The sequence below is a fragment of the Periophthalmus magnuspinnatus genome, chromosome 24 (genome assembly GCF_009829125.3).
Source record: "Periophthalmus magnuspinnatus isolate fPerMag1 chromosome 24, fPerMag1.2.pri, whole genome shotgun sequence".
Taxonomy (NCBI): Eukaryota; Metazoa; Chordata; class Actinopteri; order Gobiiformes; family Gobiidae; genus Periophthalmus; species Periophthalmus magnuspinnatus.
In genome coordinates, this window is record NC_047149.1 from 5,980,264 (window position 1) to 6,004,623 (window position 24,360).

General features: G+C 38.4%; 1 protein-coding gene across 2 annotated transcripts in view; it reads right to left on the bottom strand.

Annotated features, from left to right (window-relative positions):
- The window catches only part of fndc1 (fibronectin type III domain containing 1), an 88,123-nt gene that overhangs the window by 10,327 nt on the left and 53,436 nt on the right, over positions 1 to 24,360 (bottom strand). For both annotated transcript variants that reach the window (XM_055232290.1, XM_055232289.1), the window contains 2 exons: positions 15,953 to 16,183; positions 8,863 to 8,971 (listed from right to left, as the gene is read on the bottom strand). In XM_055232290.1, the coding sequence (XP_055088265.1) occupies positions 8,863 to 8,971; positions 15,953 to 16,183 (340 nt within the window). The remainder of the gene's footprint in view (positions 1 to 8,862; positions 8,972 to 15,952; positions 16,184 to 24,360) is intronic.

The window sequence follows — 24,360 nt, forward strand, 5'->3', positions numbered from 1 at the left end:
GTTGGAAATGAAACTCAGACTGACCCTGAGATGAGTGTGTGAGGAGAGACCTACAGGAGCATGTGGGGAGAGAGGAGACCACAGCTGTTGGACTGTTAAAACCACAGGACATCTGTGTGTGGGATCTGCCGCTAGGAAGATGCTTACATTTGTTTAGAAGCTCTATATGCTGTGGGTTTGATCCCTTTGAGCAAGACACTTCACACATCTCGGTGAAAGAATTCAGACAGTGGTATGATCCCACTAGGGCTGTCATGATACTATATTAGTTATCGTTATCGTTCAATATTTGTTAGATGGAACAATCATTTTTGGGGTCAGTATTTATCGTGGGTATTTTTTCTTTACGCGTTTTGTTATTTTTCTGTGCTACGATATAATTTGAGCTGTGGAGGGCTGAATGTATAACTTCTATGATACAAACTAACTACCAAAGTGTTTCATTCTGCTATTTATTGATTTATTTATTGCTGTTGTTGCTGTTTTGAACCATATGGTACATGTACAAAGGTTTTTGGAGATAATTTGACTTTAGTGTTATTGTGTCAGTGGAATAAATTAGGTCATTTTCACATGTTAGTGGCTCTGTGGACTGACCCCAGTGTGCACTTGATTTGATTGTTTACTTTACTTTTGTGTCGGCCTTCTTCACATACATGGCTCATGGTGTTTGGGGTGAATGATGCGCAGTGTGAGACTGCATCAGCTGATCAAAGAACTTATTTCTATGACAACTTTGTGAATAAACATGCTCACTTCCCCTAAATGTGGTGGTCTTTTCTTTCACATGTGACTAAGTAGACCGAATTGTACATGTAGAAGGCGTGATGGCAGGGGAGAAAAAGCTTTTGGAACAACACAGACAGAGACAGACTCACCTGAGCAGAGAAAGGCAGGAGGAGACTGTCGCTGACACTAAGTTGACCCATATTGCCTCGTCAGATAGCGCCCATTCATATAAATATAAGTGATCTAATCGCTTTTTGCCCAATTTTACGTTGACTAAACTAGTGGCAGTGTGAAAACGGCCTTAGTTTCAAAATGCGTGCAAATTGTGTTATTGTGACCTAGGTCCCTGTACTCTTGTGTCCTTGGGCAATACACTTCACCCACCTTGCATCCAATGGCAGTTTAGTTGTAAGTAAGAATGCAAACAAAATGTGTAGAAAACTGTTCAAGCCCGTCTAAATGTACATACAAAAGTTTCATTCCTAGCACCACTGGCAAAATGTAGTAGAGTAGAAAGTACAGATACCTGCTCACAAATGTAGTGAAGTAAAATAAAAGGTATCCACTTTACAATTAAGTAAAGTACAGATATCTAAAATCTGTACTTAAGTAGCTACTTTTGCTTCATTACGTTCCAGCACATAGCTTAAGGCAAACACTGACCGCACAAGTCCATAAAGCATCTACTCCTCCACAGGCAAACTCTGACTGTGAGCTCTGAAACCAAACAGAGAGCAGACCGTCCCCCTGGACATGTGCTTTAAGACTTATCTGTACCTCCATCTGAGGAAAAACACAGCACAGACAGACGGAGGGAGAGAGAGAGAGAGACAGGGAGAGACAGAGATAGAGAGGGAGAGAGAGAGTGAGAGAGGGACAGAAACCCAGAGAGAGACAGAGAGAGAGAAAAAGAGGCATAGAGACACATACAAACACAGAGAGACCGAGAGAGAAAGAGGGATAGAGACACAAAGACAGATGGAGAAAGAGAGAGAAACAGAGAGAGAGGGAGGGCTCAGAGTTTCCATAAGCCAAGGTCACATACAATAAGATGAGGGGCACCATCCCAGCAAAATCTGGATCTGATAAAAAAGTATAGTACTATGAAAAGAGAAAAAAGAGGAGAGGGAGAGAAGGACAGAGAGAGGGACAGAAATAGTCAATAACAGAGATGGAAGGGAGAGAGAAAGATAGGAGAGAGAGGTAGTGAAGAGGAGAAAGAGGAAGTGACAGGGAAGTAGTGAAATGGTGGGAGAGAGAAAAATAAGAAAGGGAGGAAGAGAGATAGGGAAGGAATGACAGAAAGTGAGAGAGAGTGAAAGAGAGAGGGTGAGGGAGATGATAAGGAGAAAGGGAGAGTGAAAAAGAGGAGATTGAGGGGATGGTAAGCAGGGAGTGATACAGGGAGAGAGAGGAGAGGGTGAGAGAGAGATGGATGACAGGGAGGGAGGGGCGAGAAAGAGAGAAGGGGAGGATGACAGGGAGGGAGAGAGCGAAAGAGAGGACAGCAAGAGAGAGAGGGACATGACAGGGCGAGAGACAGAGCAAGAGAGAAAGAGGAAGTGGGAGAGAGAGTAGGAGGGTAAAAGAAAGAGGACAACAAAGAGAGAAAGAGAAAATGAGACAGAAGAAAGAGGAGCTAAAAGAGAGGCTGGGAGAGGAAAATGGAGACAGAGTGAGAGGGAGAGATAAAGGAGATGAGAGAGCAGCTGCAAAAAAGATGATGTCATGTAAAAAAGTGTGGAAAAAGTGAGTGATGAAATGCAGATAGTAAAATGAATGTCACATGATTTTCTAAAGTTGAGTTGGCTTAGACGTGCACTTATGTTGTAATAAATATGTTGGACTTAATAATATGAAGTAACTATGGCATTGTGATAATAACAGTTGAACATCTGAGCTGACTACATAATATTTGAAGATAAATAATAGATTATATTAGGCCAAAACATATGCTTAAATTTGCTTTAAAATTTGGTGCAGTATTGATTCACTCCAATTTGCAGCCCTTAATCAGCCACAACAAAATCTGATGATCTGATTTCTGGGCCTTAAACATTACTTAAATGACATGTAACGTGCAAGATCTGATGTGAGTATCAGAGGGACCATGATCAGACTTTAGGATCAGATGAGACACAAGTTTTGGTTGTAGCCATGGACTGTAGTATAATAAAAGTGGACTAAGGGAGTGTGACGTCACCCATAGCGTTCGGTTGCAAACAAATGAAGCTCAACGAGGCTAGCAGTTATAGCAACTAATCCAGGAACCATATTTGGAAATCCAAAGAGCCAGTTAGAAGCAAGGTTGCAGAAGGTACATGCCCCCTCCCACTCGTACCTCTAGCTTGGTAATGGGGTAATCAACCTGTCACTAATGCTAGAATGAACAACCTTGGGGAAAGCAGGCAAAGGATTGGTCTGTTATTAATACTCATAACCTGGTATAGGGGCAAAATAGTGAAGTAAACACCAGGATCATGTAGAGCGAGTTAATATGGACATTTTAAGGTCAGAATGATGAGCCTGACAGCAGCAGTTACAGAGATAAGTCAATTGCAAACAGAACGTGAAAGAACCACTTTGTGCCCATGCTCACTTCTTATTTGGAACGCGGGGGCTAGTGCATTAGCTATGTCCATTTATATATATATTTATGTAGTCTATGGTTGTAACTGTAGGAATAACCTTATGGCCACAGTATATACACGTTATGTGTTTTATCTCATTTGAGTTTTTATATTTCGAATCTTTCTACTCACATTATACATATTTGATATTTAGGTTGATCTTAAGCTTTAGTCATCGCTATAACAACCATTAACTCTGAAAAACTGGATTTGAAGGCAGACATTTTTGATTCCTGCGATGTCTTCTAATGATGGTATATGGTATGGTATTTAGACAGGGACAGTACACAACATTACATTAACCTTAAAAAAACAGGAAAGATGTACGGTGCCAGGTTATAGCATAAATACTAGTTTCCACCTGTTGTACCTGTACAGGCTCATGTTGAGTAAGAGTTTGGTGTAGGTGAATGAACAATCTATAAACATATGGTACATACATCTAATACAGCACATCTCACCAATCACAATCACTCAATTTCAGATAAACAAATACTCTTTCTTTCATACACGTATTGGTTAATTATGATATGTAATTGGCCTGGAGGCACAACCAGCTTGTCACCATGGAGATAGTTATGTTAAATGATTTACTGTGAGACATTCCAAACAAAGCAACAGTCCACTCCACCAGAAACGTTTCATAAAGACAATCTAGTTTGACTGAAATCCACGTTGCTACAAAAGATACCACAGATATTTCAGGTTATTTACATATTTGATTGACAGTGGCCTTGAATGGATGTGTAAGTGCTGTCATTCTGAAACAAGTCTTCTCTCTACTCCAGAAACATCAGCTCTTCAGATGTGAGCTGCGGTCAGGGGAGAGCTCAGAACACTCAGCCAAGTATAAAAACAGCCCCCGTTTTATAACTCTTCACTCCTCTGTCAGGTTCTGTTATTACAAGGTCGCCCCATTCAAACATATAGGTCACATTCTTCGATCTAAAGTCTTGGAAAGTTTGTGTTGGATCCAAAAGCAGACTACTGTACTTATCTATTATTTCTCCTTGCCTTGGTAAAATGGAGAGTCGCTATTTTCCATTCAGTTTCAACAGGAACTAGCAACATGAATGACAAATGATATTTTAAATGATGGTACATTAGAGCAAATCTAGACAGAATTGACTTTTTTGAACCCAAGACCAACATGGCAGCACACACACACACACACGCAGCAGCCTAGAGCTTTTACAACTGCTTTAGTTTTTGTACTTTGTTGGTGTACTGTGTATTACTTTGCACAGTTTTGGCACAATTGCACTTCAATATAATCGGACTGGACACTGCTTCTGTGTTTTTTTCTCAAGTCTGATCTGAAATGATAAAATGACTGAATAATGCATAGTTCCAACTTTGCAACTTTACTAATACAAACTCCCCCGCCAAAAAACAGTACTACTATTGTGTCAAGTTGGGTAACATTTTGGCCCTACAATACTATTAATACTAGTCAGTAGGATGAGACTCCAACCTTCTTTTATTTGCTTTGTTTGTAAGGTGTAATTTTTTTTTAAATGAAACGGACTACAGGAACGAGGTGCAACATCTGACATTATGATGCCACAGCAATACAGGTCAGGACAATCAGACTGAGGAAAAGCCTGTAAGATCATTTTTTCCCCATGCCAATTCCCTCTAGCAACCCCAATCACAGCAGCAATTCATGTTTTTCCTGGTATTTTTAGCAACAAATGCTGCAACTGTCCATGTAGACAAGAATGTGACATGCTCTCCACTAGAAAAGTTACATAGTCCACCTTCAAACAGATGTACTACTATGGCATTTCCACATGTCATTTACTTTTCCAGTTAAAACTTCTCCTATTCTAGACACGTCTCAATTAAAATATCATCCATCACTGACGGTAACAAGGTCCAAGTGAAGCTCTGTCTACACTCCGGGTCTTTGGGATCCCTGCTGCTTCTGAAGATCACAACTAATGAGCCACACTCAGGAGTCAAGACTCTAGACACATCCATCAAACGGTTAGGACACAGATAGTTTCAACTCTCAGACATGACCTGACTTTATGAAATATAATGGGCATTTGTACAAGCTGCTTCTTGGTTTTTTCTCAAGTTTCATGTGAAAGTATAAAATGATGACTGAGGTTTGCAACTTTACTACTATAAAAAAACAGTACTGCAGTGTCAGTTTGGGATATATTTTGGTTCTACCTTACTATGAATACTGGTAGGTAGGATAAAATGCAATCTTATCTTTTTTTTATGTGTTCTCATTTTTTTTATTGTGTTATTTGTACTATACAGTAGCCCCTAGTTCTGATTGCTTGTTTGTAATTTTCATACAAACTAACAGTGATTGTGTGATTTTGTCTTGTACCATGTAGTATAAGTTATATATAAAAATGTCTCTAATTATAGACCTATATAGCCCTGTCCATCAGAGTCACCTGCTGCCTGTTGCACAAGAGGAGTTGAGATCAAGTTTTCCTACAGCCTGTCTCGGCGCGTAGCAACCGCTTGTTTTGCCCTGTGCCTGACGTGGGTGCTTTATTATGAGGCACAGCTGGCACCTCCTCTTCTCCAGCTGCTTGCGGCTGCCAGAGCTCCTGTACTACTGCCATTCACACATCTAGAGTCATATGGATGTTTATGTACCATGAGAGGAAAGGGGCATGCAGTCAACTTTAAGAGACTACTGTGGAACCTATAAAGCAGAGTGTGAATTTAAAAGCACTATATTGTTCACAGCTTTTTGTACACTCATTAGAACTGAACAGTTTTCTATCATGTTACAATGTTCCCTCACCAAAAACATGCCTGAAGAGGTTTTAGATGTCATCCATGTATGTTTGAGTAATCTAGTGATCTCTCCCAGACCTAATTGAAACCTTCTTTACAGTTAGCAGAATGGACCTAAACATGACTCCGCCCACAAGCTCCTGCACTGCTATTTTCCATAAATATAAAAGCATGATATAAAACAAAACACTACAACTTGACAAACCTGATATGGGGGATTGACTTAGCACAGAGAGCAAAGGGAGAAGGGACTCACAGCATCAGAAACAAAGGAAAAACTTATAAAGCATGTTAATGCATTGTTTTCGCCCTCTTAAAGGAAAACATGAAACAGTGATTTATAAAGTGCACACCTACAAGTGTTTTTCAGTTTATGGACAGGCCTCATGTGAAAAGCTCAGAACCTCCAAAATTTACTCATTGAGCTGCAGAGGCTGCACTAGTGTACTCATGTGAGGGTCAGTCTGCTTTCTGAATGGCTGAATGGATAATTGTCTTGAGAACCAAAACACCAAATAGGATCAGAAACAACTTGACCATCATGTCTAATGTTTTTATATTTAGGAATAAATCAGCATTAGCGTTATCAGTAAAAGCTATATTTGATATGAATGTACCTTGTATCTGGTGACACAGATAGGTCATGTTTATGATATTTACAATCTTACATACTCTCTGAGAGAAAATACTAATGCAAGGATCCTAGAACTTGCTGTCAAGAGGTATAAACTACAGGATTAGGAGGTTTTATACAGAATTAGATAAGGAAATGATGCTACTTCCAGTGTCAGTATTTTGCCAATTGTTCATTCAAACATTTTCAACTGGCAAGCCATAAATCTGGCAATTGAAAAATTGACAGAAAACCAATCAGAGAAACAAATGTAACATCTATAGAAAATTAATTTTTATATTCAATAGCCTGGCACAAACATTATAAGATACATGTCCAGGTTAATTTAAAACTGTGTCATGTGTAGGCACAAACAACACTGCATGTTTAGAGCAGTTAATATTGGTGACATGTGACCTGATCAGGGTCAAGAGGTCAACGAGGCTTCATGCATGAGGGAGAGAAAACAGCTTAGACATGTTTAGGTTATTTGGCTTCTACTTGACAAACACTGAAATTACCACATAGAAAAAAAGTTCATGTGTCAGAAAAGTTACACAGTTGACTCTACACACTAACTGTAAACAGAGCTGCAGGACCAAAGCCATTTTGTTTGATGAAAACTTTAAACAAGCAAGTTTAAAGATACAGATATTCAAATTTAATCAAATTTTATACAATGAGGAATGTTGCAGGGTGAGAATCATGTAGAAACGACAGTTGTTTTTCTGTCATGGTTCAACATTAGTCACTGAATGGACTAAGTAAGTGGAGCTAACAGTTCTTAAACATGTTCAACATGAATGGTTCAAAATTGGTTATAGGCCCCAATAATAGTCAATAGAAAATTTCACTTTTGAGAACACACAGCATATTCCATGTATGTGTGATGTAACCCATAGTGTTCAGCTCCAGTCAACTGAAGTTCATCGAGACTAGCAGTTAGGAATTCTGACTACGAGTATCATAGCAACCAAAGAGCCAATCTAGGGAAGTGTCTCTGGTTTAGCAGGAAGTGGGTGCTTAACAACACAACACAAACACAACACAATCAAACCTGTTGCTAATGCTGGACAGAGTGACCTTGGGGAAAGAAGGCTCCTGATTTCTCTGTTGTTAATGTTCATATCCTGAGTTACAGACACAATAGAGAAATAAAAATACCAGGATCGTGTAGAGTGGGTAAATATGAACATTTTAAGACCAAAATGACAAGCAGCAGTTATGAAGACGGGCTAGCAGGTTAGCTATGTCCATTTATATTTACAGTGTAGGGATGTAAGGATGCAATAACAACTATGCATACAAAGAAGCATGCCTTGTCCTTTTGTGCTATTGACATTGAGGCTTGCAATTATAGCAGCTGATTCGAACCCCAGGATAATTTAAAGTGAGCTAACAAAATGACAAGCCGGACAGCATCAGTTATAGAGAGAAGGGCCATCATTTTCAATAGAAGGTGAATTGGAGGCTTGTGGGCTAGCTATGTCCATCTATATATACAGTCTATGGCTATTGAAAACAATAAACCTTCCATTTAATTTAAACAATTATCCAACCAACAAAATCAGTCAACTAAGACTCCATCAACTGATGAATCAACTAAACAAGAAATAGAAATTAACTTGACCCTGACCATGACCTCCCCTTTATATGCAGCCTGACAAAATAATACCACCACTATACCTTCATATAGCTTTGCTTAAAGTAGTCCCCTTGGAAGTGCACATGAATTAGGATTTATGATGGGAAAAAAATATTTGCAAGAAATTATGCAGGCATGGTGGAAGGGTACATATAAAAAAGTGTTATGGAGAAAATAATTAAATCAACAATGGGAAAGATGCATCAGACAGAGCAAAACCCATGACTAGACACTACACACATGAGATTAATAAGGCACACATATTGTGCACAGTCGGCTAAAAATGGGATAATATAAACATTGCAAAACCATTATAAAAATCCTTAGTAAGCACAAACCTTTTTCAGATTCTCGCCATGTGGGAAATGAGACAGGGAATAGCTGAGGCCTAAATATTTGGAGAGTAATTGTTTGTCTGTGTATGGGATATGACCTGATAGATAGATAAATAAATAAACAGTGATGTGATTGGTTACCTGGAGTTGGGCTTGAGGTTCTCCACAGCCAGATGTGTCCCACTGGAGGAGCGCGAGGACCATCTGTTGTTCAGCACGTCGTCGTATGAGGCAGAGTACACCATGTAACCTGCAGCAACAACAAACAAATAAAAGACAACATGTTCAGTCATTTTTGTGGGAACAACAGCTATCACTCCAGGCCAGGATGTGTGTATTAGGTCTGTATCATAGCCTGTATAAAGAAGTGGTCTAAGTGAGTGTGATGTCGCCCATAGCGTTCAGATCCAGGCTAGCAGTTATAGGGGCCAATTTGGAGCCAGGTTCCATATTTGGAATTCTGACCGCAAGTATCATAGCAACCAGAGAGTCAATCCGGAGCAAAGCTGTTGAAGGTAACGCCCCATCCCGCCCGCACTGCAGGTTATACACGGGGCTGGTGCTTAGAAACGTGGGTGCATAGCAATCAAAGAGCGACCTCGGAGAAAGAAGGCAACTGATTTGTCTTTATATTAATGTTTATATCTTGAGTTAAGGGCACAAAAAATAGTGAAATAAAAACACAAGGATCTTGTAGAGCGGGTTAATCCAGACATTTTAAGACTAAAATGATGAGCCTGACAGCAGCAGTTACAGGGAGACGGGCCACAGTTTTTCAATGTAAAGTGAATTGGAGCCGATGGAGCCGGAAGCACCCCCCACGATCCCTTTCTATTTGGAATGCGGTGGCTAGTGGGTTAGCTATGTGCATTTATATATACAGTCTATGGTCTGTATTGAGAATACCAGTATCAATAAGTAGACATACTGATACTGTAATGTAAATCACTTTAAAAATGAATGAATAAATTTAAGTAGTTATTTAAATCTCTCTCTTTCCTCGCTCCCACAAACCCTTTGGCACAGCACAGTGTTTACATGCATCAGTTTCTGGTCCTTTGCCCAGTCAGTCCGAGTGCTGATTATGGATCTGTCTTCCAGGTTTGCAGTTGTCTCATTTAGACACAAAGAGGTTTTTTCCCACAATACACAAAAATCTGGATTTATTAACTAGCCATGGGGCAATAATAAAATCTGGTGTCACGATTATCATGGCCAAAATAACTGTGATTAACGATTATATCATGATAATTATTAAAGTTGCTGACAGTTTGAAAATGTTATGGATATGAATAATTATGATTATTATTTTAATGTTATGACAAGGTTCCATATTTAAACAACTCAATTCAAAACAAATCAAGTGTATTTATATAACACATTTAAAAACAACTTCAGCTGCCCAAAGTGCTTCACATAAAAGTCAACAAAAACAAATATACTGATAACATAATACATAGGAACAGGAAATTAAAACACCAACATATCCTGTTTAGCTAGTATTAAATGCCAGAGAGAAGAGGTGGGTTTTCAATTTATTCTTAAACTGTGTTAAAGACTGAGAGGATCTACAGTATTGTACTTTGTTATAAGTGAAAACAACAATGATCTAGAAGAAGATATGTGCATCACGTTTGTTGACGACTCTCACGATTATATAAAATGTCCTTTGAGTGATCACAATAAACAATATTATTGTTTATTGTCCCATCCCAAGTCATATAGCTGATCTTTAATCCTTATAGGCCACACTGGAATGCCATCTGCACTCATAAACACTCTGGACGCCATGCATCACAGCGATTTAAATAGTAGTAGTTTTCTTTGCAGATTACTGTTATAATGAGAGGCACAGCATGAGGCTGTGTGAGGAGAGGACAAGCCCTGGTTGGATCAGGTTAGTTTTCCTGCACAGAGAGAGGCAGGAGAGGAGGAGGAGGAGCTTTCTCTGTCTCTGCTGTGGCTCTCGTGCCTCTGCTCAAAGCGCTCCTGTCAGTCACTGGGCAGAGTCATGTCTGTGCTCACCACAGATGTGAAAAAAGCCTCACATGTTTCCAGCAGCGGCGCCGGGTCCAAATTTGACACATTCTACTGGAGGCAGGAGCATGCTCTGGAGATGCTCTTTGCCTCTGTGTGCGCTGACCTTCTGACAGGAATGGTAGCACAAGACCCATCATTCTTAGAAAATGTAGTATTTCTATAAAACTGTTTTTGAGGAGGAAACATTATAAAAGTACAAACCAAGATGATTGAATATGTCCCTTTTTTAACCGACAGAGAGTTGAACCTGGAAGGACTTTTAAAAGTCACGACACTAAATCAGCATACATTGGAAAATCCTATTATAAGAAGGTTCCTGGAGGTAGGTGGTCTTGGTTTGAGAAAACATCTGCAAAAACACAACTTGGCATCAGTCCGTGTCTCTCTCTGCTCGTTCTACACCGCACACAAATCCTGTGGGTACAAGAAGAACCTGGGGCTACCACATTTTCAATCACTCATTCCACAGCTACTGAACCCACCAACTGCTTCTACTACACTGTGCAACATGTACCTGCTTATCTCCATGGAGATATTTTTATTTGTCTGGAATATTCCACTGTATGGCATTAATTTTTATTTTTTATTTATTTATTCAATTACATGCATTTTTATTGTACACTCTTAATGTTGAAAGTCTGAAGAATTACTTTGCTGAAACAATCCGCATTCATACATTGTTTATTGTCCCATCCCAAGTCATATTGGCATATTTAAACATACTTTTATCATATCAAATATTTCATTGTGTGTGTGTGTGTGTGTGTGTGTGTGTGTGTGTGTGTGTGTGTGTGTGTGTGTATATATATATATATATATATATATATATATATATATATATAAAACATACACACACACACAAACACATACATATGTACACAAATTTAGAAAATGTCCTTTAAAGTACTACATGCATTTGTGTTGGACCACTACCAACACATCTGCTGCTGTCACTGTGTTTCCATGATACTCTGTCAGACGATGCGGTGTACTGGAATTCTGCCTTTGTGGTCTAACTCTGCTTTCAAGATTTTTCCTATAAAATCTAATATAATCCAGTGCTAATTATTCTGAGGCCAAAACTGATAAAGCTAAAGACTTTTGAATCAAAGCAGGTAGGAATTCCTGACCTCATCTCTTGGACCTACACATGAACAGATGTTGTGAGCACTTGTTTGGAAAGTCGAATGGTATGCTGCAAATATGGAGTAACAAGTTAGACTAAAGTAATGTACCTGCCAATGTATTTACATGGTAGATAGAAATGTAATGGGATTGTAAATAGATGAAACAGTTACAGTAGGTCTACATGAAGAGATCAAATTTCAGTCCTTATAGTTGTGTTATGAATGTTGTGTTATGAACGCACTGTAAGGTTGTCAAAAGTATTGAAAATCAGATACTAAATAATACTAAATATAGTATCAAAACAAGATAAATATTTGAGCAGTTAACGATACTTTAAAAAGTCACATTCACAGGACAGAAATGAATTCCTGAATATCTTTAGAATGATCTTGAGCTGTACCAGAACAAGTATAAAACACATAGATTAGTATACACCCATGCCATTTATTGTCTAAAGAAAGTGTGTTTTTATTGTCACTGTGGTATAGGACCTGGTATTGAACATCAAGTCTATTCCTGAGTATGCACTATGTAACTTTTTTTGGTGGAGGGTCTGTTATCTGCTTGTCTCCCTGGAGATGTTACTTCTTTGCCTGGAATGTTCCATGTTATGGCTTTAAACGTATCTATCACCATCAAGACAAGTTGATCAACCTCTGCATGTCGCCGTTAGGCCAGTTCATACACAGCAATAATGTGTCCTACCACAACTCTGCAGATGACACTCAGATCTATGTCTCACTGCAGCAGGTGAATATGGACCAGTGGATTCACTCACTGCATCCAACAGATCAGTGTGTGGATGCAAAACAACTTTCTCCAGATAAACTCACACAAGACTGAAGCCATAGTCCTTAATTCACAGAGACATAAAGAAAGTGTCAGCAGTCACCTCCAGTCTCTCTCTCTAAATCCTTCAAATCAGGCTAGAAATCTAGGGGTAATAATGGACTCAGAGTTTAACAGCCACATCAAATCAATAACATCTGCAGCTTTTTACTATCTAAAAAAACATTGCAAAAATCAAAGGTATACTGTCAAAAGCAGACTTAGAGAGACTTCCATACATTTGTCTTCAGTAGGTTAGACGACTGTAATGTCCTACTCACTGGCCTCTACAAACAAGCATTAAGACAGCTGCAGTACATCAGAACACTGCTGCTCGGGTCCTGACTAGAACCAGGAAGTACGAGCACATAAGTCCTGCACTCATGTCTCTGCACTGGCTTTCTGTAGCTTCTGTCTCCATGGACCAGCAGCAAAGAACATCTCCCACATGTTAGTGCCACATGAACCATCTCACACTCTGAGGACTTCAGGGACCGGCCTCCTGCTGGTGCCCAGAGTCAGGACTAAACATGGAGAATCAGTGTTTCAGTTTTATGCAGCAAAAACCTGGAACATTCTTCCTGAAGATGTGGGTTAGGCCTCTACTTTAACAATGTTTAAATCCAGGCTCCAAACAGTTCTGTTTAGCTGTGAATATGACTGAAAGGGTTTTATTCTGCACTCTTCTCTTTTAATGGTAATTTTATGATTATTATTTGTGATTATTTATGTTTTGATTTGTTTGTATTGTGATTTTAATGTCTTTCTTATTCTGTAAAGCACTTTGAATTACTTGAAGCACTGGAATGTTCCACGGTATGGCATTAAACTTATCTATCATCATTATAACAAGGAGAATGTGAGTGTTAATAGATGGGCCCACTATTTGCTTGTCTCCTGGAAATGTTACTTATTTGTCTGGAATGTTCCATGATGTGGCTTTAAACTTATCTAACACCATTAAGACAAGCAGATTTTACCTCTATCTCTCTGTCTATTGAGGACAAATTGGTGACACTGCATGATGTGACATTACAACAACTAATCCAAGCATTCAATGTAGGGTTGTCAAAAGTATTGAGAATCAGACACTAATCGATACAAAAATAGTACTGAAACTAGATACTCATTTGAGAAGGTATACTAAAAAGTTACATTCAGAAGACAGTAATGAAAAGTGATAGAATGATCTTGAACTGTATCAGAACAAGATCACAAAGACTAGTATATGTCCATAAACCACTATGGAACCTAGCTGAATGAGATTACACAGCACATGCTCCATTTGTCTAAATAATGTTTTTTTAATTATCATTGTGGTATTGGAATGGGTTTGAGAATCGAGTCTATTCCATAGTATCAAAATCAACAACACTAAGTTAACACACAGGATATGACAAAAACAAAACAAAAAAGAAATACCAATGACAAGGTTGGCAGAAATATTTCAAAAACTTCAAAGAAAAGAACCTATGAGTTTTTTAAAAGGGTGATTAAGTTCAGGTTTTACTGTTAGTTCTATTACTCAGACTTGGAGGAAGAATAAGGTCTGTCAGTGAAGTTACCCACGTCATCTGTTACTGTGGTAGTGAAGAACACAGTGTACTTAGTGTAGAGGCTTTAGGGATGGAAACCAAGATCAAGTTCAAATGTATCACAGACTAAAACATGGATCGTGTCAAGATAAAAAGGTGATAACATAAATTAGATTATTAAAAATCCTCAACTTGAGGCTTTGTGATCTCATTTGTGATCTCATTCTTCTTCAAAATAGTTAATGGACTTTTTTGTACTATTGTAATTACACAGTTGGCAAGATGTTCAAATTTTCTTTTTCACTTTTTTTTGGATACGATTGTGCTCTGAGACTTAAAAGTCCTGTATTATGCAAAACTGACTCATGTGATCTTTAAGCCATGTTAAAATGTGGTTACCTCATCAAAAACAGACCTGGAGTTGTGTTTTGTTTCATTCACACATGTTTGAGTTACTCTTTATTATTAGTCTGTCTACATCTCTAAAGTTCAAAATGCTCTGTTCCACCTTGTGATGTCATAAAACAGAAGTTACCTCTACTTTTTACCTTTTGTTCTGTAGAGACTGGCAATTCCATGGCTGAAATTATCCAAATGTGGTAGTGTATGGTGGAATGTTTCCTTTTCAGTCTAAATATGCAGGGTTGGTGTGAATGAAAACACAACTCGAGGTCTGTTTGTGATGAGTTAACAACATTATAACATATATCAGAAAATAGCATAACATGGGCCCTTTAATGTTCCCTGAAAAAGGAGGTATTTAACATAAAGAACTTTCTATTTTTGTGACTGATTTGTCGTTGAATATGCAATTTGATGACTTATTCCTACATTGATAGTCTTATAGTGAAAGACTAACAGATCATGACAGCATTATGAAGAACATAAAAACTATCTTCTGCACGTACACAATTCCAGTATAGGCCACACATCTGTTTGATATAGTCTATAATAAAGTCCCAATGGAAAGTATTTCATATTTGATGTATGTCACAGTTATTGGCTTGGCTCTGCAGTAAAAGTGAGGACGCTGCTGCTGTGCTCCGGATCTCCGACCTTTCACAAGGAACCTTTCAATGTTTCCTTGTGGATGATACACACGTGATTTGTAAGCAGTATCCTCTTTAATACAAACCTTTTTTTTAAAGTTAAGTTTGGCCTGTAACTATGCATTCACTTTGATCCACTGAGTAATAATATTTGGGCACCACCGTTTTGTACTCATATTTCACTCAACAGAAAATACCTCAATGGTTACGTTATTGAAAAAATAGAAATCTTTGGTTATGTTGTAATTTACGCAAATACAATAACATAAACAGACCAGACAGTGCATTATAGATTTATGTGTGACTGTTATCTGAAAGACTTAAAATTTCCGACTACTAAAATAACCAAAAATGTCCCAGTAGTGCTAAGTAAAATTTTACATGATAAATAGTGACTCCAAAAAATTCCAGGTTTCATATATTGAAGGATAAGTCGATATAATTATTATCATGACAGGCCGATACAAGCTCGCTCTTTTTTCTTTGGTAATTCACTACATTTTGACAGTTTGAATATACAGTATCCCTGACCTTCAGTCAGTCAAGTGAATTAATTTACTTTTTATATACTTTTCTAGATTAATGCTTCTATTATCCAGAGAAAGTTTGACTGCTCTATTTCTCCATTAGCTCTGTGCAAGTGACTCTGACCTGAGACCATGTCGTCCTTGAGCGGCCGGGCCCAGTCCAGGATGATGAAGGAGTGGCAGCCCTCCATGGCCACCACGGTCAGGTTGTGAGGCTTGTTCTTAGGAGGAGCCTGAGTGACCGGGTTGTCCTTCTCCAGTAGGTTCTCCAGGACATCCACCTGCAGGTACTCCAGAGCCTCGGTCAAGGAGCACGGAGCGCCCGGGTCCTTCTGGATGTAGTTCACGTATGGAGCTGCAAGACACAGAATAAGAATGAAATGAAACACTAATGCAGACCACCAGTGATTTTAAAAGGTGCAAATGCAACGGGAGACAACTTCAAAAAATGAAAAATAGGGATTGGCCATCAGACGCTGATGTCATTTGAAACATGAGTGCCTTGGACCTTTTGCATTCTTTTGCCTACAATCATCTGCCCTCTAAGGACCTTGATGAGCACCTGTTTTTCAGTATGACTTATCTGTGATCCAGTTGAGCACTCCCAGTATCTTATTCTCAAATTACCTATGACTGTTTGGCTTTTTTGCCAAAAAGACTAAAGTAAAAGCATGTTTTTTTCATTTTGGTTGCATTTCTTACACTGAAAAACACGTGTCCTTACTGTGAGCGGGCTGCCATCTCCACAAACCTGACTCTTATTTGGCCTGAAGGAGGGCCTTCTCCTACTTGTTTCTATGGAAATGTTCCTTTAGCTATAATGTGTACTCTATGGCACAAAATGTTTCTATCTCCATGGAGAATGTTGCAAACTATGGTTTAACTTCCCTGGAATCACGCAGGTGATGTACCACCTCTAGGAAATTACGTACTGTACCTTTAAGTCCTAAAATAAATAAATTTATTAATTACTTAACTAATCAACATTCTGCATCATGCTTGTATTAGTAATAATATATTCCATGTATTAGAAATATGTTGCCCTTCATATTTTTAATAAGCACAGCACAGTTTAAGTAGAATTTTATCAGAATTTTCCCATTTTGTCAAAATGAAATGAACTGTAATGATATTAAAAAGCTGAATTTAGCTGAGACAGTAGGAAGTAGGGTTGTCAAAAATATAGAAAATCAGACACTAATCGATACTAAAACTAATATCAAAAGCAAATACTAGTTTGAGCAAGCATCGATACTGCAAAAATTCATAGCAATAGGACAAAATTTGAGCTTTCCTGAAACGTTTTAGTATGATTTTGGGCTTTATCAGAATGTATATAAGACCTCATGCTAAGATAAAGAAAGTACTATTATTTTGTATATGAAAATTACACTCTATTACTAAAAACAAGCATTTTTTATCTATTCTTGGAAGCAGCCAGGACGTTTATGCTCGCCCTTATTTTTCCCACTTGTGCTATTGCATCACTAGCTGGGGACAGACCGCTATTAGACCTTCAGAGCCAAAGTATAAACAAGCCTTAAAGATATCTGATGAAAAGCCTCTAATGCACCATCATTGTAACATCTGGACAAAATATAACCTTTTGAGTCTTGAAAATTACAGACTCTTTTCCAATCTGTGTCTTGTTTTCAAGATTCTAAATGTCTTGGCTCCTGACTGTTTGAAGGACTTTGTGAGCTACAAATTCTGTGCCATCCACATGAATAGCCTCACTCCATGACTGTGTAATACCTTTCCATCACTCCACCTTTGGACAATGGGCTTTTTCAGTGAATGCCACTACACAGTGAAACATGCTGTCATAAAGTCATGTGTCACAATCAAAAAAGCACTTAAAGAACACCCAAAACTCTAACCATTAGTCTCTTTTGGTTCTACGCTCCAATGGTTCTGGCTCTGCATATATGAATGTGTGTGTGTCTCTCTGTGTGGAAGGGTGTGGTAATTTTAATGCATGTATACTTTTTGTGTTTCAACCCTTTGACACCATGTTTATTTGTGTTTTGTCAAATGTTTGTGGGTTACTCTTTTCCAGGGGACTGCAGATATAAATGAGCTCAAGATTAACTCTGGTACAATGCATCAAATGGCAGCATCCCTTTAAAAAAAAAAAAAAATCTTCATTGTGGTATCGTAATCAGTTCATCGATTATTGAGTGACTTCCTTATTATTGAATTTCAGTTTGAAATTTTAGTAGTGTGACAACCCTAGTAGGAAGCAGATCTTGGTGTATTCAAATTTACAGCAGGTGGCAGGTCATGTTTGTTGATTATTTGAGATGGTTTGAACATGTGCAGACGAGGGACTGTGCACAGAATGATCCTTGAGTGAAACGTGCCAAAACAGAAGACTGAGAGGAGGACCACAGAGTAGTAAAGGTCAACATTGAGTTATTTCGAACGATAAACAAGTCAAATGTTAAAAGGGTGTAATAAAAGTTAATCTTTGAAAGGTATTATCAACCTCATCTAACCTCTCTAGTGTTTTGACGGTTTAGCTTTCCTTTCAGAGTGTAACTGAGTCCACAGCTGTGAACATTTGTGCTTTCCAACAATCTCTGGAGCTGGCCTGTCTCTACTGTTTCAGATGAGAACGCACATGTCAAGGACTCGGGATATAGAGCCTGAAAATTTGGTGTTGTACAATAACACAGCAATCAGTGCTTCTCAAACTGGTATGACTTGAGATAGATGGGTCTAAAATGAGAGCATTTGACAGGTAATATTTTGTCCTCACTGGGAAAATGAAAAGAAAGAAATAGGAAGATTTATTTCACTTTAATGAACTGGGTAAACAGATCATGATAAAGGACAAAAAAGGCATATGCAAGGTATCATCATGTACTGCTGATCAATCGCCTGTCAAAAAAAAAACAATATCTAATTTCACTGTTTGTTAAAATGTGGTATGGGAACCTTTTTTCCAAGTGGTGATTTTGGCAGTTTTAGCTCTGATGAAGTCCTAGTCTAGCCCTGATTAGTCCTAAAGATATGCTGTTGAGACTTTGTTCAGCCCTCACTTTAACACAAGTTTGATCTCTTTAATAATACTTTAAATTCATTTATTCTGGGTGGGTTTCCTCTGGGCACTCCCCCATCAATCCATAACATGCACAATAGACCCTCCAGCTAAGGTAGTCCTGCCAAAGACTAGCTGAAAGAGAGTGAATTTCTCTCACAAGGGATCAATAAAGTGTACCTTAATCTTAAATACAACAATTTGTAAGACACAACATAAAAAATCAAAAGCACAACTACTCAATACCAAAAGAATTTTTCACCAGAGAAACAACATTTTCCTTTGACCACAAATCAGAAAAGTTGTTCAAAATGATGGGTGAGCTGCTCTGTTTCACAAATGTCACTGATATTAACAAATCTATTGCATGGCCGTATTTGAGCCAAGATGGATATGGCTCTCTTTAAAAAATACAGAGAACTTATTCTGGACTTACAGGAATGTTTTTTTTTTTCAGTACTGACACTTGTTCAAGTGAGTATTAAGTTTTGATACTAGTTTTAGTATCAATTAGTTTTTTAACAACCCTAATGGATACTAATATGAGAACTTGCACATTCACACAGACCTAGTATTTCTACATTATATGAGTTGTCCATATGTCTTTTTCACACCTGTTTGGCTGGAATACACGATATCCCTCCACGCTTCGGAGATTTATAAGTCGGAGCGTGCATTAGACTCTTGTAAGGCCATATATCTAACAACCACATGTTTAAAATCAGCTCCTACTTCTCAGTGTATATTCCCATATGTTTTGTTCCAACACAAAACTATTTGTTTGTTGACATTACAAATAACTTGACATTTTAAATGATCACTATAAGATGTGATGAGGAGACTTTCAATGTTGTTAACAAAAGTCAGGCATAAATTAGCATGCTAAACAGGCTAAGGATCTTGCTACTGATGTGAGAGCCTTTGTCAAATGGTCTCCATCTGTGTGCTAACAAAAGGCACACTGTTACAAAGCATGTCAGTGATTATTTGTTAATATTGTGTCCCTTGTCGGTACCGGTTCTTTTCATTCAAAACAAATGCGCATGACCTGCTGGAAAAACTACAAAAGTTAAATTTGAATGAACAAACTTAAACAAAAAAGTCACTACATATGGCTGGGTGATATGATTAAAAATCAAATCGTGATCTAATTCATAGATGGTCACATTTATATAGCGCTTTTCTACCTTCAAGACACTCACAGCACTTATATCAAGGAACCACTCACCCATTCACACACACATTCATACACCAGTGCACGCAAACACTGAGGGTGAGGTGGGTTCAGTGTCTTGCCCAAGAACCTGGAATCGCACCAACAACCTGTGGGTCTGTGGATCTGACCTCTCTACGCTCTACGTCAAGAGCAGGATTCGAACTGGTGACCTTCAGATTAGAGGACGAGCACTCTATTTCATGCAATATTTGAACATATTCTCATGTGTGTCACAGCGTGTGACCGGGGCAGCTACCTCAAGCAGTGTTTGTTGGTTTTATGAAAGTTTTGTCAGAATAATTGCTATATCACCTTATCAGTTTGTCTACAAGCATCTTGAAAACCTGGGGCCCATGTGAGACTTTAATTTGCAGACTTTTCCTCTGCTTTTAATAAAATGTGTCTGATTTGAATCTCCCAGATCAGCTTTTTCTATTGATTTAAAATGTTCTCACCGCCGACCAGGTCCAGCACATTTTTGTCAATGATCAAGTGTCTCCTCCATCCAACTCTCACACCAGATCTCCTCAGGGTTGTGTCCTGTCACCACTCATTTTTAGTCTATAGATGGACAGCTGCAGATCCTCACAGGACAAAAGATTCCTGATTAAATTTTCTGACGACATGGTGCTGGTATCTCTAATTTCAGGAACACACTGCAGAGCATTGTTAAAACCTGCTCGAAAATCACAGGTGTCAAATTTAAAGACCTGCGTTTCCTGTGGGAGGTGCAGGTGCGGCACAAACCCCTCCATCCATTGGCTCCTGACTTTGTCATAATGCGCCAGTTTTATGTGCTGGTACACTAATTCTACTGTGCCTTCTGCTATCAAATGACTCAATTATGATGGTAGTGTTTCTTGATGTTATTTGCAGTATAATAAATTGTTGTATTGTTGGATCAACTTGTAATGGAGTAAATGTAATGGAGTGACACACTGTATGTGTTTATGTGTATGTGACAACTGCTCTGAGAATGCTGCAAATGAACTGCCGGGACCAATAAAGTTTTCTCAATCTGAATCTTTTTCAACAGCGAGATGAACATAAAACTGGTCAACTGTACGCGGCACAATATATCACAATCTAATCAAAATCACAATCTGCAGCAGTTACTTGGAAAACAGAATGTCCTTTGCAAAGAACAAAATACAAATACAAACAAACTCTTGTTTGGAGCTATAGTGAAGATTCAGACTGGAACATTACTCTTTCTCCCTGTCACCTATTTCGAGCCTCGTCACATCAATTCACTCATTCCTGCCTCGGCCTCTGCTTTCTCATCAGCGTCACCTGCCCATGTCCATCACCTGCCCATCACCTGCCCAGATCAACCAGGCTCATGCCTGTCTGCCATTCCTCCCTCATCTGCATTGCCCAGTCACAACTCTCCAGGTATTATAAAAGAAGCTACCCCATCTCCTCTTCATTGGCAAAGTGGCATCATCTCTTCTTTGGTGCTCATCGCTCTCCACCACCAGTGTCTACTCTCAGAGGGGAGCAATATTTTTCCAAAATTTCTCAGCCCAAACCTACCGTATCTTTCTCAGAACAAAATTGATGAAGAGGGTCACTAAAACTACTGGCTCACTCATGGTGCATACATGTACAGACAAAAACAAGACATTAAAACTATAACGGCTGCTGAAGCAGGGACGACGCTGAGCTTAAAGGAAGTCTCCATCTCACAGTTGCTGCAAACATCTTTAGTTGGTTTGGAAATCTGCAAAAGCTAAAAATACTAAAACCATAAATCTCAGAGTGCCGTCTGACTGTGGAGCCAAGAGAGTCAGCATGTTTTCTTTACCAAGCAAACGGCTTCTTCCAGATCCACTTTGATCAGGACATTTGAATACATTACAGCATTCTACTGAAGGACACACAACTCAGCAGTTATGTTGTCAGAAAAAAAATAGAAGAGTTCATTGTAAATATTGTTTTTGCCTATGGTACAGTGGCCAAACCTCCTTTTCAAAGTCTCGTTAGATCTCAGAAGCTAAGCAGGGCTGGGCCTGGTTAGTACTTGGATGGGAGACCGCTGGGAATACCAGGTGCCACAGTGGAGTGCCAGTGGAATAAGCTGCCATTGTGTTCTAGGCTAGACACTTCACTTCATCAGTCTGCCCCAAGGTAGCTGTGGCTACAATAGTAACTTACCACTAGTGTGGAATGAATGAATAATACAATGTAAAGCTCTTTGAGTACCTTGAAAGGTGCTATATAAATCCAATGTTTTATTATTATTATTATTATTATTATTATTATTATTGTGGCAAACTAAAGTAAGCTAAAGTAAGTGAATGGAATTTTGAGACAAACAAGGGAAAGATTCCAATTGTCCCTGATTATTTGGAGCAAAATGAGAGATGTGCCATTAATAAGTCATCAAACAATGTGTTTTACACTGTGTGGAGTTCATTGTAAAGCACTGGAAATAATATATACATTACATAAAGCACTACGTTTACATGCTATGTATACTTGACCTGTGAGAACAGATCAAACTCTTGTCCCAGGCTACATGCGGGTCAGAAAACCAAATAGCTGAAATTGGAAGAAGTTCTACATTTTCCATCCAAAGCTTAACATTTAAATGCAGTTGCAAATAGTGTAGTTAATATTTTCCAGTTTCTTGTTTTCCTGGAGTGCCTGTAAACATAGTTCATTATGTCTGTGGGATCCCCAAGATGTTTTGCCACTCATCCACGAGGCTTCTTCAGTTCTGACAAGAGAGTGAGGCCTTTTATCTGTCTGAAATCACTGCAGTGAAATTAACATAGCTTTGTTCAAAGCCTTTGTCCAGTTGACAGAATTACATTTTCTTTAGCAGTAAATTATCCAATTTTGAAAACTAAAAGTGAAACAATAAGAATATTAATAATAATGCCTTGGATTTATATATATCGTCATGACACTTAAATCACTTTGCATTGAAATATTATTATTATTATTATTATTATTATTATTATTATTATTATTATTATTATTATTATTTTGATGCTTGTGGAGGTACTTCAGTAGCTATAGCCACCCCACTGTTAAACGTGTTAACCTCTTGTCAAGTTGACAACTTTTTGAAAGCTAAAAACCTTGGGCATTATTTATAACCTATAACTAAATCCAAGACAAAGCATGAATTGGATCTATTCCAAATCTGTCAGATAACTCCACTTCTGTATATTTAGAGTCAGTTCCTCAAAACCCAAGACCTACAAGTACCACCGACCCTTCCATCAGGCTACTAAACATTCCAAAAACCCAGCGTCCATGTGTGTACCTATCTCCACTCTCACACTAACATTATTTCACATCTGAAGCAAAACAGAAAGCTCCATTGAACACTATTAGAGCCGTGGGACCCCTGACCTCCAGTAGGCCTACTCTAGTGTTTTCATTTCACCCAAGAGTAGAGCTGGCCGTGTGTGCTTTCAGATGATGAGATGGAGGAAGGGAAGCCAAGATAAGCACAAAGCAACAGTAAAAACAAGATTTAAACTTTTAAAACTTATGTCCTCAGTGACCTCTGCTATTACGTGACAATTTCAATTTGATAGTTGCTCTGTGCATGTGAATGTATTGTTATAATATTTTATGGTTTAAAGTGCATACAGTAAAAACATGAGGTGAGAGAAATGTGATCTAAATTATGTAAAGATTTAGATCACATGTAAATCACAGCAGCAAAGGCAACCAATCAGCTCATTTGTTTCACATGTGTCACTGAAATAAACAAATCTGATTTTGTTTTAGTTTGAGACGCAATGGAGGATGTGGAGACCAGACTAATGTCCCTCTGTATAAAAAATAAAGAGAGATATCTGGATTTGCCAGGCAAGAGTGGTAGAGTAAATGTGTAAGTAAGTGAACAGAATTTTGAGACAAAGGAAAGATTCCAGCTTTCCATGAATATTTAGAGCAAAATAACAGACATGCCATTAATAACTCATGAAGCAATTTGTTTCACACTATCTGGGAAAGTAAGTTTTATGTCTGTTTTTCTTGAATGAAACATGTTATGAGAACACTCTAGACAGGTAGCCAGAGGGTTGTAAGTTTAACACAATAAATTGAAGTAACTTGCTGGAAAGAAAAGGCATGACGTTGGAGTTCTAACATAGAAGAAGTTTGTTTGTTATCAGTGTGAGACCCAGCACCCGGAGACGTGAACGTTAAATACATTGTGATAATGTTATCCAGTCCAGTCTGGCTATGCTTCTGTTGTAGGGAGTATTATACCTCTGATGATGTAGGCCATGATAATAAGGACTGAGCT